The sequence below is a fragment of the Kogia breviceps genome, chromosome 18 (assembly GCF_026419965.1).
Source record: "Kogia breviceps isolate mKogBre1 chromosome 18, mKogBre1 haplotype 1, whole genome shotgun sequence".
NCBI lineage: Eukaryota > Metazoa > Chordata > Mammalia > Artiodactyla > Physeteridae > Kogia > Kogia breviceps.
In genome coordinates, this window is record NC_081327.1 from 32,175,216 (window position 1) to 32,193,114 (window position 17,899).

The window sequence follows — 17,899 nt, forward strand, 5'->3', positions numbered from 1 at the left end:
ACATGAAGTGACTAAGGACAAATGTAAGGTCCTGCACTTTGATCCCCCCAAATATCTGCACAGGTGCTGGGTGGCTTAGTCATGGAGAAGCTGATAAAGTCCACTCAGCTGGGGGTGGTGCTGCAGCCTAGGCTGCACTCCACAGTGCCCTCCAAAAAAGGGTGGTCTCACTGCACTCTGTTCTGAGTAGCCCATCTGGAGCCCTGTTTCTCAGGGAGAGTGCCACACTTGAAAGAACCTGTAAACTAGAGTCCACTTAGGAGAGGGAATGGAGAGCAAGGGGAGAGAAAGCACGTCAGAGGACCTGCAACTGATGGGGCCAAGGAGGAGGAGCCCACAAGAGCCATGGCTGCTGTCTCCAAGTGCTCTGGCTGCTGTAGGGAAGAGAACGTACTGCTTGGGAGGACCCCCCAGGGTGGAGCTGGGTTGGGGTGAAAGTGTCAGCCAAGGAGAGTTGAGTTCAGCATAAGAAAGAACGCGGCCCCAGCTGAGCTGCCTCCTGATACTGAGTTCCTAGTTCTCTGGGCTTCATGCAAGCTCAGGCATCCTGAAGCGTGAGAGGGGAAGCAGATGGATGACCTTTAACCTAAAAGCCACTGCTACACAGAGATGACACTGATGTGGTCCTGCCCTCGCAGGCTCACAGGCTGCAGGGAGTGGTGATGGTGAGAAAAGGCATGGATGCATAACTGCCATACAGAGGAAACAGTGACAGGGACCAGGAGCCACAGCCTCAGGAGGCTGTGTGGAGGGAGGGATTACCCTCTGGTGTGGAAGATGGGCTGGGAACATTTGAGCTGGAGGGTGGGTCAGTTGGGGCTTAAGGAAATTGTTCTGTTGTTTTGGGGGAAAGGGAATAAGATGCCTTCGAGGAGGTAGTACAGTATGAGTAGCACGTGGGGATGGGGAACAGATCTGCCTTTGGCTCTTGTGTACCACAAATGTAAGATGGCACAGACCTGGTGGGGCAGGTAAGGTGGGACCAGGGCTGGGGAGCGAACCCAGCGCACTGATACACCCGCCCCATGCAGAAATGTCATGGGATCAAAGGAAGGGCGTTTATGGGCTGCTTGTCCTGGGTTTTCCAAGTTAAAAACAACTTTTAAATGGCCATTCTTCCTACACAGCCCTGTTTAGTCACCACTTCCTGGGGAAAGCCTCCCCTGACCCAGCATTCCATTCCCTTCTGGGCTGGCTGAGGGGCTTCTGTTTACCATCTGCCCCTGTGTGTCCCACTACACCACGCTATGACCTGTCTGAGAACTGTCATTGAGTGTGGGAGTATTGTATTTACTCAGATCTCTATCCCTGGTGCCTAACACCATGCCTGGCACCAAGCAGATCCCCAATCCAAGTTCGTTGAATGACTGAATGATGACTGACTTCCAAAAGCTCACTAGGAATTGCAAGGTGCGAGCCATACATTCAAAAGTCACAACCTCACATCGTTTCTTCTCTCTGAGCTGTAGAAGGAAGAGGTGGGAGAGGCCCTCCACAATGTTGACTTTCAGCAGCTGAAGATCGAGAATGCTCAGTTTTTAGAGACAATTGAAGCAAGGAATCAAGAACTGATCCAGCTGAAGCTGGTATCCGGAAACACCCTGCAGATCCTTAACGCGTACAAAGTAAGGTCCGCGCTGGTCCCCAGGGCTTCCTGTGCCTACCTTTCCAGCCACGGAGAGGTACTAGGGCACCACTGTGGTTTCACTGAGAGCCAAGGTGTCCTTCACTCCCCTGTTGCTCTCTGATTTCTCCCGACGAAGCCATGTCTTCTAAAATACTCCTGACGTCGCCACAATCCTAGCTGCGCATTAGAACCATCCAAGGAGCCTTTTGTTTTTTTAAAGATTAGACAGACTCTCTAGTCCAATCCTGACCAATTGAATTAGGGAGTGAGGGCCATGCATCTTTTTTTTCCCCTTAACTCCTAGATGATTTTTATGCACAGTGAGTTTTGATAACCAACCACATTTAGGGCCGTGTTGAATTTAGTGTGTACTAAGCACTTCTTGCTTAAAACCCTGCAAAGGAAATCATCTTAGCTATAAATCAGAAAACTACTAAATAATTCCTCATCCACACAGAACCCTTTTTGTAGAGAAAGAGGCACTATTGATAATTAAGCAGAAACAGTGGGCATGAACATGGCCTGTCCTCGGCAGACCAGGATGCCTGGTCACCCTGCTGGCAACTGTCTGATGCAATAGTCAGCTAACTGTGGGCCCGTGTATCCTGCCCACTGGTCTGGGAGCTAAGGATGGTTTTTACAGAGGAACATTTGCAACTGATTTGATAGAGAACACTCCCTTTGAAACCCAATTAAGCAAAATTGATTTCTCCCTGAGAAATTTCATTCTTCTCAATAGTAGACCTACATTCCAAAATATTATACTTAATTATTTTATTTTGAATTTTATCAATAAAACATTTGTGGAAATTTGTTTTTTCTCTTGTTAGTGTAAGTAATTACACAATATGCTCAATTTTGCCCCTTGGCCTGCAAAGCCTAAAATATTTACTATCTGGCCTTTTACAGAGCAAGGTTGCTGACCCCTGGCCTAGTGTCTAGGTGGCAAGAGCGGCCACGGGCTTAGGTAGCTCACAAGTAAGCTTCATTTGGCCCACACAGTGTCATTTAAAAATGTGAATTCGAATGTGTTTAGACTATGTATATGTTTGTCCAGCGTTTTCCTTTTACAAATGAAAAACCTGAGGCCAAAAGAGGCAGAGTAATTGCTGGATTCAGGCAACATGTTTGTGACAGAGCTTGGACTCCTAGGCCAGTGCGTGTCCCACCTCACCCAACTGCCTTCCCCTGGCATAACGTGTGTAGACAAGGCCGTGCTCACATTCTGAAATTCATGTATCCAACTGGAGAGCCTCGAGGTACGTGGTTACATCACATTGGACCTTGATCTTATCCTGAGAAATCAACTGAGTGGCACAGGGCCAGTCTGGTCTTGTGGGGAAAAGCCAGGGCTTTGGAGTGGAGCTACTGGTTTATAAAATGCAACAGCTAGGTCCAGGGCTTGCGCTCCTTAGGACATCTAAATGCACAGTGCCTATTGATTGTGACACCCAAGCAGCGGCAACACAGGCCACGGTGGGCGGAATGGGAGCCATTCCTGTCGGAATCCCAGGGGCCAGGGTGCCTGTAGGCCTGTTTAGAATAATCGCAAGCAGATGGTGGAGCTGTGAGGAGACGCCTGCTGGAGTTCTAAGGGGGACACAGCGAGGGGCTGAGAGGGAAACAGGCTCACTTTTCCATGTCTCAGTTCTCAGGCCTTCTGGGAGAAATGGGGCCCAACAACTGTGGGTTGTAGAGTCTGGCCTCACCTGGGTTTGAATGGGGACTCTACTGGGGGCTATGGGCCGATGCGTCACCTCTCAGAAGCAGGTTTTTGTGACTTACCACCAGGACAGACCTCCGGCTGGTCTGTGATGTGTCCCCAGCACTGAGGACAGGGCCTGGCCAAAGCAGGTGCTCAGCATGTATTGTCAAAAACTGCTAAAAATTCAGGTGTATGTTTAGGGGATGGAAGGGTGGCAGGAGGGATCGCTTTCATATAAATGTCAAACACCCAAGTATGAGACCTAATTAAAAATATATAGAATACGGCTTCCCTGGTGGCGCAGTGGTTGAGAGTCCGCCTGCCAATGCAGGGGACACGGGTTCGTGCCCCGGTCCAGGAAGATCCCACATGCCGTGGAGCGGCTGGGCTGGTGAGCCATGGCCGCTGAGCCTGTGCGTCTAGAGCCTGCGCTCCACAATGGGAGAGGCCAGAACAGTGAGAGGCCTGCGTACCGCCAAAAAAAAAAAAAAAAAAAAAAAAAAAAAAATATATATATATATATATATATATATATATATATATATATATATAATAATTTTTCTCTATTACCAAATGTGCTGAGTACCTACGGCATGCCAGGCACAGGGCTAAGTGCTGAGGGTACAGCTGTGAAGGAGACAGACATGGTCTCTTCTCTTCTATGAGTTTTATGAGTGGATCTCAGTCAAGGGGGCCCCTTTTTCTCTGCTATGCCTTCAAGCCCTGCCTGATGGAGGCTGATAGAATAAAAGCATGTGACTACAGCTTGAGGTGTCGCTCTTTTTTTTTTTTATTGCAGTACGTGGGCCTCTCACTGTTGTGAGAGGCCCTCTCCCATTGCAGAGCACAGGCTCTGGACGCGGGGCGGCATGTGGGATCCTCCTGGACCGGGGCGCTAACCTGTGTCCCCTGCATTGGCAGGCGGACTCTCAACCACTGCGCCACCAGGGAAGCCCGAGGTGTCGCTCTTAACTGACTGTAAACTAGTGATCCGTGTATAAACTAGTAGTGCCTTGTGTTAGATAGAATTCCAAGATGTCCCCCAAGACTCCCCGCCCCCTGGTATATTCACTCTGCACAATGCCCAGGGCTCTGGATACGACAGATTCTGTTATTAGATTCCATTCTGCTCTATTATTAGGTTAGATTAGAGGGCACCCTTGACCTTGAGATGAGGATATTATCCCAGTGGGTCTGACCTAATCACTTGAGCCCTTTGAAAGTAGAGAGTTTTCTCTGGATGAGGAAGGCAGAGATTTGAAGCATGAAGGGAATTCTCTGGATGAGAAGTTCTCCATTGCCGGCTCGAAGATAGAGGGACCACATGGAAGGGGTCTGAGGGAGGCCTCCAGGAGCCGAGGGCCGCCTCCTGCTGACAGCCAGAAAGAAAATGGAGAGCTCAGACTTACAACTTCAAGGAAATGCTTCCTACCAACAACCTGTGAGCTTGGCAAGGACCCAAGGTCCAGATAAGACCCGGCCCTGGCCAACACGGTGGGTCGCTCCCTGGGCAGAGAATCCAGCCACACTGTGCTTGGACTTCTGATCTACAGAAACTGTGAGATAATAAATGTGTGTTACTTTAAGCCACAAAATTTGTGATAATTTGTTACACAGCAACAGAAAGCTAACATGCCTTTTCAGAAGTAGCTGCCTCAATGACCATTATCCTGCTCAGGACCCCAAATTACTCTCATTATACCTCCTTGAAGGCCTCGCCCCAGTAGAGCCAGGGGCTGCCTTGAGCTTCCATTTTTTCCTGTCCTGTGTCTCTAACTGTCTCTCTAAGTTGTCGGGTGAATGACTCTTTTCCCTCTGCTCTCGTCTTCTCCCACCTGACTGGCTGGTGTGCAGTGAAGTCCTGTCCTGCCTTCCCTTCCCCACAGCTGACCCCCTCAGCCTGGCCTCTTATCCACTTTTGCTTTCCTCAGAAGAGCAACTTCATGCGAGATGTGGAACAGGAAATGAGCCTTAAAGAAGGGATTGGAGAGGAGAGGAATGGGGAGGGAGGTGGCCCCAGGTGCTCTAAGTTCCCCCAGGCAGGTGGCTCCAGGCTTTTCTGCCAGGTCTAAGATTTGATACCTTCGGACATTGCCCCAGTACCCTCCTTTCCCCGGCTCCTTATGGATCCTCCTCTCCCAAGGCTCTTTCCTCTGCTTGAAATGTTTTTCCCACCCCTCTTACCTAGACATACTTGACTTCACCTCTCTTTTTCCAGCATCCCTTCCTCCAGGGAAACCTTCGGGACCAGTACCCATGCATTCTTGGTGCTTGGCACAGTTGCAGTTTGGCATTTCTTCTTGCACCTCCGTCAGGGCGGTGAGCCGGCCTCATGGTGGCTGGGCCTAGGTTTTTTGCCGACCTGTGCTTGGGTGGGTTCTCAGGGTTTGTTGGCCAGCCCCCTGGAGTCACTGGCTTCTGTCCCTTGGCCCCCTCCTCCTCAGCCAAGCAGAGCACATCCCAGCTCCTCCAGGTTGACTCTTCACCACTAGTAGATGGAGGTCCAAAGGGGGCAAGCCTAAGAAGCAGGGGTCAGGGAGGAGCTGGTGAGGGGCGGCAGCAAAAGATGCAACAGGAAGCTGTGGAGCAGCTCCTGCAGGATCTCTCCAGCACCAGCAGGCCCAGTCCTGATAGGCTTTGGAGACAGTGGTGGAGTCCATGGCCTGTGAAATTACGCTGCCTGGGATCAAACCTGGCTCCCCCTTGTCTCTGTGACCCCGGGGAAGTTGTTTCACCTCCCTAAAAGTCAGCTGCCTCACCTGTACAGTGGGCTCACAGTAGCATCCACCTCTTCATCCAAGTGAGGTAGTGATGGCGGCCGTCTGCCGTGGGTTTTCCATGTGTGAGGCACCGTGCTCAACACTTTACCAGGTTTGTCTCCCTTAAGCCTTTCTACAACCCTACAAGGGAACTAGCCCTAGTTTAGAGAGGTTCTCGTAGTAAGTGGTGGGGTGGGATTTGGGTCCAGGTGTATCTGGCTACTTTGCAGGTGAGGACAAGCCTCCCGAGGTCCTCTCCTCCCCTGCCACTTAGACACCAGGATTCTGAAAATCTGGGCAGCCATGAGAAGGGCAGGCCCAAGTTCCTGGTTGGTCCTGCTATTCTGCTTAATAAAGAGCTGTTTGTCTGTCTATCCTTCCTATAGTTCTAAACAATCATCTTTGCTCAAGCCTTGCTGTGTTGTTATATTTCAGAGTAAACTACGCCGAGCCATGGAGATGTCCCTCGATCTGGACAAAGAGTTCTTGTTGAGAAAAGAGTTACTCGAAAAAGTTGAAAAAGAAACCCTGCAAGTAGAGCAGGTAGGAGAGGGTAAAACATACTGTTTCTGGTGTTTTTCTCCTTCTGTCTACAAGGGCTCGGGTCAGCATTCACCAAGATCTAGGCCACCTTGGTTTTTGTCTAGAAAAGCCTAGATCATAAAAACCAAAATAGCTCTGGGCCATCAAATGAGAAAGTGGCCCCTGGAGGCTCCAGTCCATGGTGTTGCATTTTACTGCCGGGTTGGAATCTAGTGTCAGAAATCATGAAATCATCTAGAAACTGCAGAGTCCAGATGACTCTCAAGAATTCCTTAAGTGACCCATAAGTTACCAAATTCAAAGTGTAGTGTATTCAATCTGGCAAAAAAAATGTATGATGCATGTAATAATGCAACTGATATGAGAAAAAGAACACATGGCAAAATATAACTTTCTGTGTAAAGGAGAGAAAGCTCTTTAAACATGGAGCTCTCACTCGGTACAGCAGATGCTCAGATGGCAGACCTGTGACCTCTGTCCCAGGCCCACTCCAGGGCCTATGGTCACCATGTGAAAATGTGTGGTGTCATCTGAGCTCCCGACATCTGCACTGGGATTGAATGCTCTCATTATTTTGTTGAACACATAGAGTTGAATTTCCACCAGTTACACGCACCTAGGATATGACTCAAAGGAGGCTTTGGGGGCAAGGTGACGGAAAATGAGCCCTGGACCTGTGTTCAGAAGGCCTGGCATCAGGTTTGTATTGCCAGTCTCTAGCCTTGAGCAAGCCTTTGAATTAGACAGAACTGTTTCCACGTCTGTGAAAAAGACGTCACAGCCCTTGTTGCGGTAATCAGATAGGACGATGCTTTGTCAACCGCTTAAAGCCATTATTTCAGTTATTACTGTCATTGCCTTGAATGAGCCTGAAGTGTCCCCAGCAGCATGTGTGGCCCCAAACCTGCCTACAACAGCCAAAAAGCCACAGGATTACTACATTTGACTCGGTTTTGCCATGGCATCCGCATCATATCCTTGAAGGAGAACCAGTACCCTTTGCAAAAAAGTCGGTCTCGCTGCAGAGTGGCCGGTAACAAAGGTGAAGCAAAAGTCTGTGTGCTCTCTCCATGCAGAATTCCTGTGGTACTTCTTTGTTTGGGATGATATTTATTAGATTACAAGTAAAACATGAAATCAATTTTTAAAAGCCCAGCATTCACTACTTAGTATATTTTCATTTTCGTAACTTTTAAAAAAACAGCTCTATTGGGATATAATTCATATATCAAACAATTTACCAATTTAAAGTGTACATTTGAGTGGTTTATAGTATATTCACAGAGTTGTGTAACAATCAGCATAATTATTTTAGAACATTTTCGTCACCTCAGAAATAAACCCTGGACCAATTAGAAATCCTTCATTTCACCTCACCTCATTCCCTCCCTCTGACCATAGGTAACTACTAATCAGCTTTCTGTCTCTGTGAATTTGCCTTTTGTCAACCTTTCATATAAAAGGGATCATACAGTGTGACCCTTTAACTTTAATATTTTCAAGATGCATGTTGTAGCATGTATCAGTACTTGTTTCTTTTTATGGCTGAATAATGTTTCCTTGCATGTACCACATTTTGTTTAATCCATTCATCAGTTTGATCAATATTTGTATTGTTTTTGTTTTTTGGCTAATTTGAATAATACAGCTGTGAACATTCATGTACAAATTTTTGTGTGAATATATGTTTTCTTTTCTCTTGGACATGTAGCTAACAGTGGAATTGTGGGTTATATATATGGTACCTCTAGGTTTAACATTTACAGAACTGCCAAACTCTTGTGAAGTGGCTGCATCATTTTACATTCCCATCAAAAATGTACGTGTGTCACAAAGTTATTTATTTTATTTAATCCTTATAATAAACTTGAGGCAAGTAACATTTTTATCCCCATTTCTTTGTATATATAACTTCAGACACAGAAATATTAAATTTACTTGTTCCAAGTCTCACCTCTATTACGTGCAGATCAGCAATTCAAACCCAGGCTCAGACTCTTAGATCTTAATCACTTGATTTATTCACAGCCATGAATCCGCTATCCTGTAGTCATACATGCATCCCTTCAACAATACTTATGTGCCAAGAATTGCTCTGAATAAAATGATTAAGATTTTTTTAAAAATGTACGTGTGTGACATTCACAGAAAGATAGAGAAGTTGAAAAGGCAGAGGGCTATGTACCAGATGAAGGAACAAGATAAAACCCCAGAAAAACAACTAAATGAAGTGGAGATACATAGGCAACCTTCCAGAAAAAGAATTCAGAATAATGATAGAGAAGATGATCCAGGACCTCGGAAAAAAAAATAGAGGCAAAGATCAAGAAGATGCAAGAAACATTTAATAAAGACCTAGAAGAATTAAAGAACAAACAAACAGAGATGAGTAATACAATAACTGAAATGAAAACTACACTAGAAGGAATCAATAGCAGAATAACTGAGGCAGAAGAACAGATAAGTGACCTGGAAGACAGAATGGTGGAATTCACTGCTGCAGAACAGAATAAAGAAAAAAGAATGAAAAGAAATGAAGACAGCCTAAGAGACCTCAGGGATAACATTAAATGCAACAACATTTGCAATATAGGGGTCCCAGGAGAAGAGAGAGAGAAAGGACCCAAGAAAATATTTGAAGAGATTATAGTCAAAAACTTCCCTAGCATGGGAAAGGAAATAGCCACCCAAGTCCAGGAAGTGCAGAGAGTCCCATACAGGATAAACCCAAGGAGAAACATGCCAAGACACATAGTAATCAAATTGGCAACAATTAAAGACAAAGAAAAATTATTGGAAGCAGCAAGGGAAAAATGACATAACATACAAGGGAACTCCCATAAGGTTAACAGCTGATTTCTCAGCAGAAACTCTACAAGCCAGAAGGGAGTGGCATGATATACCTAAAGAGAGGAAAGGGAAGAACGTACAGCCCAGATTACTCTACCCAGCAAGGATCTCATTCATATTCGATGGAGGAGAAATCAAAAGCTTTACAGGGCTTCCCTGGTGGCGCAGTGGTTGAGAGTCCGCCTGCCGATGCAGGGGACACGGGTTCGTGCCCCGGTCTGGGAAGATCCCACATGCCGTGGAGCGGCTGGGCCCGTGAGCCATGGCCGCTGAGCCTGCGTGTCCGGAGCCTGTGCTCCGCAACGGGAGAGGCCACAACAGTGAGGCCCGCATACCACAAAAAAAAAAAAAAAAAAAAAAAAACTTTACAGACAAGCAAAAGCTAAGAGAATTCAGCCCCACCAAACCAGCTCTACAGCAAATGCTAAAGGAACTTCTCTAAGTGGGAAACATAAGAGAAGAAAAGGACCTACAAAAACAAACCCAAAACAATTAAGACAATGGTCATAGGAACATACATATCAATAATTACCTTAAACATGACTGAGTTAAATGCTCCAACGAAAAGACACAGGCTTGCTGAATGGATACAAAAATAAGACCCAACTATATGCTGTCTACAAGAGACCCACTTCAGACTTAGGAATGCATACAGACTGAAAGTGAGGGGATGGAAAAAGATATTCTATGCAAATGAAATCAAAAGAAATCTGGAGTAGCTATACTCATATCAGATAAAATAGACTTTAAAGTAAAGAATGTTACAAGAGACAAGGAAGGACACTACATAATGAGCAAGGGATCAATCCAAGAAGAAGATATAACGATTATAAATATATATGCACCCAACATAGGAGAACCTCAATACATAAGGCAACTGCTAACAGCTCTAAAAGAGGAAATCGACAGTAACACAATACTAGTGGGGGACTTTACACCGCACTTACACCAATGGACAGACCATCCAAACAGAAAATTAATAAGGAAACAGAAGCTTTAAATGACACAATAGACCAGATAGATTCAATTGATATTTATAGGACATTCCATCCAAAAACAGCAGATTACACTTTCTTCTCAAGTGCGCACAGAACATTCTCCAGGATAGATCACATCTTGTGTCACAAATGAAGCCTCAGTAAATTTAAGAAAATTGAAATCATATCAAGCATCTTTTCTGACCACAATGCTATGAGATTAGAAATCAATTACAGGGAAAAAAACGTAAAAAGCACAAACACATGGAGGCTAAACAATATGTTACTAAATAACCAAGAGATCACTGAAGAAATCAAAGAGGAAATCAAAAAATACCTAGAGACAAATGACAATGAAAACACGATGATCCAAAACCTATGGGATGCAGCAAAAGCAGTTCTAAGAGGGAAGTTTATAGCTATACGAGCCTACCTCAAGAAACAAGAAAAATCTCAAATAAACAATCTAACCTTACACCTAAAGGAACTAGAGAAAGAAGAACAAACAAAACCCAAAGTTAGCAGGAGGAAAGAAATTATAAAGATCAGAGCAGAAATAAATGAAATAGAAACAAAGAAAACAATAGCAAAGATCAATAAAACTAAAAGCTGATTCTTAGAGAAGATAAACAAAATTGATAAACCATTAGCCAGACTCATCAAGAAAAAGAGGGAGAGGACTCCAATTAATAAAATTAGAAATGAAAAAGGAGAAGTTACAACAGACACCGCAGAAATACAAAGCATCCTAAGAGAATACTACAAGCAACTCTATGCCAATAAAATGGACAACCTGGAAGAAATGGACAAATTCTTAGAAAGGTATAACCTTCCAAGACTGAACCAGGAAGAAATAGAAAATATAAACAGACGAATCCCAAGTAATGAAATTGAAACTGTGATTTAAAATCTTCCGCCAAAGAAACCTCCAGGACCAGATGGCTTCACAGGTGAATTCTATCAAACATTTAAAGATCTAACACCCATCCTTCTCAAACTCATTGAAAAAATTGCAGAGGAAAGAAAACTCCCCAACTCATTCTATAGGCCACCATCACCCTGTTACCAAAACCAGAAAAAGATACTACAGAAAAAGAAAATTAGAGACCAATATCAGTGATGAATATATATATATATATATATATATATATATATATATATATTTTTTTTTTTTTTTTTTTTTTTTTGGTACGTAGGCCTCTCACTGCTGTGGCCTCCCCCGTTGCAGAGCACAGGCTCCGGACACACAGGATCAGTGGCCATGGCTCACGGGCCCAGCCGCTCCACGGCACGTGGGATCCTCCCAGACCGGGGCACAAACCCATGTCCCCTGCATTGGCAGGCGGACTCCCAACCACTGTGCCACCAGGGAAGCCCCAGTGATGAATATTGATGCAAAAATCCTCAACAAAATACTCGCAAACAGAATCCAACAACACGTTAAAAGGATCATAGACCATAATCAAGTGGGATTTATCCCAGGGATGCAAGGATTCTTCAATATACGCAAATCAATCAGTGTGATACACCTTATTAACAGATTGAAAAAGAAAAACCATATGATCATCTCAATGGATGCAGAAAAAGCATTTGACAAAATTCAACACCGATTTATGATAAAAACTCTCCAGAAAGTGGGCATAGAGGGAACCTACCTCAACGTAATAAAGGCCATATACAACAAACCCACAGCAAACATCATTCTCAATGGTGAAAAACTGAAAGCATTTCCTCTAAGATCAGGAACAAGACAAGGATGTCCAGTCTCACCACTATTATTCAACATAGTTTTGGAAGTCCTAGCCACGGCAGTCAGAGAAGAAAAAGAAATAAAAGGAAACCAAATTGGAAAAGCAGAAGTAAAATTTTCCATTTGCAGATGACATGATACTATACATAGAGAATCCTAAAAATGCCACCAGAAAACTGCTAGAGCTAATCAATGAATTTGGTAAAGTTTCAGGATACAAAATGAATGCACAGAAATCTCTTGCATTCCTATACACTAATGATGAAAAATCTGAAGGAGAAATTAAGGAAACACTCCCATATACCTTTGCAACAAAAAGAATAAAATACCTAGGAATAAACCTACCTAAGGAGACAAAAGACCTGTATGCAGAAAACTATAAGACACTGATGAAAGAAATTAAAGATGATACCAACAGATGGAGAGATATACCATATTCTTGGATTGGAAGAATCAATATTGTGAAAATGACTCTACTACCCAAAGAAATCTACAGATTCAATGCAATCCCTATCAAATAACCAATGGCATTTTTTACAGAGCTAGAACAAAAAATCTTAAAATTTGTATGGAGACACAAAAGACCCCAAAAAGCCAAAACAGTCTTGAGGGAAAAAAACGGAGCTGGAGGAATCAGACTCCCTGACTTCAGACTATACTACAAAGCTACAGTAATCAAGACAACATGGTACTGGCACAGAAACAGAAATATATATCAATGGAACAGGATAGAAAGCCCAGAGATAAACCCTCGCACCTATGGTCAACTAATCTATGACAAAGGAGGCAAGAATATACAATGGAGAAAAGACAGTCTCTTCAATAAGTGGTGCTGGGAAAACTGGACATCTCCATGTAAAAGATTGAAATTACAACACTCCCTAACACCATACACAGAAATAAACTCAAAATGGATTAGAGACGTAAATGTAAGACTGGGCACTATAAAACTCTTAGAGGAAAACATAGGAATAACAGTCTTTGACATAAATCACAGCAAGGTATTTTTGATCCACCTCCTAGAGTAATGGAAATAAAACAAAAAATAAACAAATGGGACCTAATGAAATTTAAAAGCTTTTCTACAGCAAAGGAAACCATAAACAAGATGAAAAGACAACCCTCAGAATGGGAGAACATATTTGCAAATGAAGCAACTGACAAAGGTTTAATCTCCAAAATATATAAGCAGCTCAATATCAAAAAATCAAACAACCCAATCCAAAAATGGGCAGAAAACCTAAATAGACATTTCTCCAAAGAAGATATACAGATTGCCAGCAAGCACATGAAAGGATGCTCAACATCACTAATCATTAGAGAAATGCAAATCAAAACTACAATGAGGTATCACCTCACACCAGTCAGAATGGGCATCATCAGAAAATCTACAAACAACAAATCCTGGAGAGGGTGTGGAGAAAAGGGAAGCGTCTTGCACTGTTGTTGGGAGTGTAAATTGATACAGCCACTATGGAGAACAGTATGGAGGTTCCTTAAAGAACTAAACATAGAATTACCATATGACCCAGCAATCCCACTACTGGGCATATACCCAGAGAAAAACATAATTCAAAAAGACACAAGCAGGGCTTCCCTGGTGGTGCAGTGGTTGAGAGTCCGCCTGCCGATGCAGGGGACACGGGTTCGTGCCCCAGTCTGGGAGGATCCCACAAGCTGCAGAGCGGCTGGACCCGTGAGCCATGGCCGCTGGGCCTGCGCGTCCAGAGCCTGTGCTCCGCAGAGGAAGAAGCCGCAACAGTGAGAGACCCGCGTACCACAAAAAGAAAAAAAAAAAAAAAAAAGACACATGCACCCCAATGTTCATTGCAGCACTATTTACAATAGCCAGGTCATGGAAGCAACCTAAATGCCCATCGACAGACAAATGGATAAAGAAGATGTGGTACATATATACAATGGAATATTACTCAGCCATAAAAAGGAACGAAATTGGGTCATTTGTAGAGACGTGGATGGATCTAGAGACTGTCATACAGAGTGAAGTAAGCCAGAAAGAGAAAAACAAATATCGTATATTAACGCATATATGTGGAGCCTAGAAAATAGTACAGATGAACCGGTTTGCAGAGCAGAATTTGAGACACAGAAGTAGAGAAAAAACATATGGACTCCAAGGGGGTAAAGTGGCAGGGGGTGGGGGTTGTGGTGTGATGAATTGGGCAGTTGGGATTGACATGTATACACTGATGTGTAGAAAATGGATGACTAATAAGAAAAAAACTACATAAAAGTTGAGTGGAAATATAAAGAAAATTCCTAGAACTTAAAAAAAGAAAATGTATGTGTGAGTGTTCCAATTTCTGTACATCTTCACCAACACTTGTTATTTTCAGGTTTTTTTTTTAATGTTGTCCTAGTGGTTGTGAAGTGGTATATCATTGTGGTTTCCATTTGAATTTCCTTAATGACTGATGACATGAAGCATCTTTTCATATGCTTTTTGGCCACATGTCTGTCTTTTTTGCAGAAATGTCTATTCAAGGCCTTTGCCCAGCTTTTTAAAAAATAAATTTATTTATTTTATTTATTTATTTTTGGCTGAGTTGGGTTTTTGTTGCTGCATGAGGGCTATCTCTAGTTGTGGCAAGTGGGGGATACTTTTCATTGTGAGGTGCAGGCTTCTCACTGCAGTGGCTTCCCTTGTTGAGGAGCACAGGCTCTAGGTACACAGGCTTCAGTAGTTGTGGCACGCAGTCTCAGTAGTTGTGGCTCGCAGGCTCTAGAGCACAGGCTCAGTAGCGGTGGCTCACGGGCTTAGTTGCTCCACAGCATGTGGGATCTTCCCAGACCAGGGCTCAAACCCATGTCCCCTGCATTGGCAGGTGGATTCTTAACCACTGTGCCACCAGGGAAGTCTCTCCTATGTCTTTTCTTAAGACTTTTATAGGTCTTAAATTTAGGTTATGATCCATTGTGAGTTACTTTGTAAATGGTGTGAGGAAGGGGTCCAAAAGCTGAAAGAAGAAAGGAGATGCAGTATGTTCATAGAATTTGTTACATTAACCTTCCTTTACCACTTGTGTGGTTCTCTTCACTTCTTCCTGTAGATTTGAGTTACCATCTGGTGTTATTTTCCTACTCAAATACAGATTCATTTCAGCCTGCCTTTGTGCTATTATTGTCAAATATATTACATTTTATATGTTACAGGTCCAATTGTCAAATATATTACATTTTATATGTTATAGGTCCAATATAAAATTATATACATATTGTTTTATGAAAATGCTTTTCAAATCAGTTAAAAGAAGGAAAATATGCAATTATGCTGTTTTTTTATAATTACCTGTGTTTGTGCTATTTGTTTTCTTGGATGTAGCCTTCTTCTACAGAAGTAAAGTGCTATTTTCATCACATCATATCAAGGGAGCATCCTGTCAGCAAGACTTTTCATTGCTGATGTTAACCTTGATCACCTGGCTGAGGTGATGTTCCACAGGTTCCTCCACTGCAAAGTTACTCTTTCCCACTTTTCAGACTTTACTCTTTGGAAGGAAGGTCCTGTGTGCAGGCCACACTTAGGAAGTAGGGGTTATAAATTTTTTGGAATTTTTCTCTGTGAGAGATTTGTCAGTTCCACCCTATTTGTTTATTTTAAAAATTATTTATTTATATTAGCATCAATTCATGAATATTAATTTTATATATTGGTTTATAATCTAACATTATTTATTTTGTTGCTCCCATTGTTCCAGTTGGCAATTGAGAGCTCTTTCAGTCAGGTTCTGTGTTCCTCTGGTATATCCCCATTTTTGTGGGTCGTTATTGTTGTTGTTGTATGTGTGTGTGTGTTTGGTTTGAGCACCTCTTTCCTTTCTGGAACTAGAAGATGCTCCAGGCTCTTCTTGTATATTTCCTGCCCCAGTCCTAGAATTAGCCATTTCTCCAAGGAGTCCTGGGTCTTTTTATTTGATTAATATTGGAAACCAAGATCTGGGTGTGCTTTGCTCATTGCTTTCTTGCATTTTTGAAAGATAGTTTTGCTGGATGTAAGATTCTTTGTTGACAGTTTTTTTTTTTTTCCTTTCAGCACTTAGAATATGTCATCCCACTGCCTTTGGGCCTCCATTTTGTTTCTGATGAGAAGTCAGCTATTAATCTTATTGGTCTTCCCTTGTATGTGATGAATTGTTTTCTCTTGCTGCTTTCAATATATTCTCTTTGCCTTGTCAGTCAACATTTTGGGTACAAAGTATCTGGGCATGGATTTCTTTGCACTAATCCTACTTGGAGTTTGTTGAAGTTTGTGGATGTGTAAATGTTTTTCATCAAATGTGGGAAGTTTTCATGTGTGTTGGTGCACTTAGGGGTGTTCCACATTTCTCCAAGACTTTTCTTTCTTCTTTTTTCTCTGTGTTCTTCATATTGATAGTCTCTATCAACTTACCTTAAGTTAACTGATTATTTCTTCTCTTGGCTTAAACGTACTGTTGATCCCCTCTAGTGAATTTTTCATTCCATTTGGAAAGACTCCAGATTTTCTATTTGGTTCTTCTTTTTATTTTTAAAATAATTTCTACCTCTTTATTGATATTCTCTGATAAGACACTATCATCATATATTCTTTTAATTCTTTAAACATGGTTTCCTTTAGTTTTTTGAACATCTTTATAATAGTTGCTTTGAAGACTTTGCTAAGTCCACCATCTGGATTCTCCCAAAGGCAGTTTATGTTGCCTGCTTTTTTCCCTGTGTGGGTCACACTTCCTTGTTTCTTTCCTATCGCATAATTTTTGTTGAATACTGGACTTTTTAGATAATATACTTTAGCATCACCATCTTGGTCTTGTCATTGTTTTTGCTTGTTGTGTAGTAATTTGGCTGGACTAATTCAGTAGTCTATTTCTCCTGCTGTTAGTAGCCTCTGATGTGGCTCCCCAGAGGGTATAGCCTTGATCATGGATACAATCTCCCTGACAACCAGGGTGATTTCAGCTTAGTTCTCTTTGACTCCTCCATCTTCCAGCTAAACTTCTTGTCAGTCTACCTCTATTGGTATCACGCCTAGCTGTTAGCCTCTATTAATTACTAGCTAATTGCTCTATTGCTTTAATACCCTGAGATGTGAATTGTTCCACATTCTGATCTAATTACAGTCAGGCCCTGTCACAGGGGCAAAGTGTTGCCAGTCACTGAGGCTTGCTCTAACCCCATAAGGCTCTTAATCCTCTCTTTCTCTGGTTAAGTTAAACATCTAGCTAATCTACTTTTTGCTTGTTGCTACTAATATGGAACTATCAGATTGATCTTAATTGCTCACCCCAAAGATCTCCATTGTTTTCCACAAAGTCCTTAGCATGAACTCCCCACACTCTGATCCAAATAAAGTTCACCTTCTTAGGCAGCATTCCAGAGCTTTATATTTTATAGCCTCTTCCCTTGGGCAAAATTTCTGCACCATTGCACTGCAGCTGGGTGTGGGAACAGCGGCCTGTATTTCCTGTAGTTTCACCCCTGCTCTACAAGTAGGGTGCTGCATAGGGACTGCAGTCCCGGGTCTTCTCAGCATATCCCTCATAGCTAGTACCTATTTTTTAATGCTTTAATTCTTGCTGCTTCATTATATTTTATCTTAGATATTCTGTAATCATCATTCCCACAAGAGTGTCCACTGATGGTTCCGGGTACATTTTTAGGTCTCCCCACAGTTGTATGTCATGCTAG

The 17,899-nt window shown here is 42.9% G+C and overlaps 1 protein-coding gene across 2 annotated transcripts in view; it reads left to right on the forward strand.

The window, feature by feature from the left end:
- CFAP263 (cilia and flagella associated protein 263) overlaps positions 1–17,899 on the forward strand; it is a 32,383-nt gene that overhangs the window by 8,319 nt on the left and 6,165 nt on the right. For both annotated transcript variants that reach the window (XM_059045437.2, XM_067018664.1), the window contains exons 6-7: positions 1,470–1,625; positions 6,527–6,634. In XM_059045437.2, coding sequence (XP_058901420.1) covers positions 1,470–1,625; positions 6,527–6,634 — 264 coding nt within the window. The remainder of the gene's footprint in view (positions 1–1,469; positions 1,626–6,526; positions 6,635–17,899) is intronic.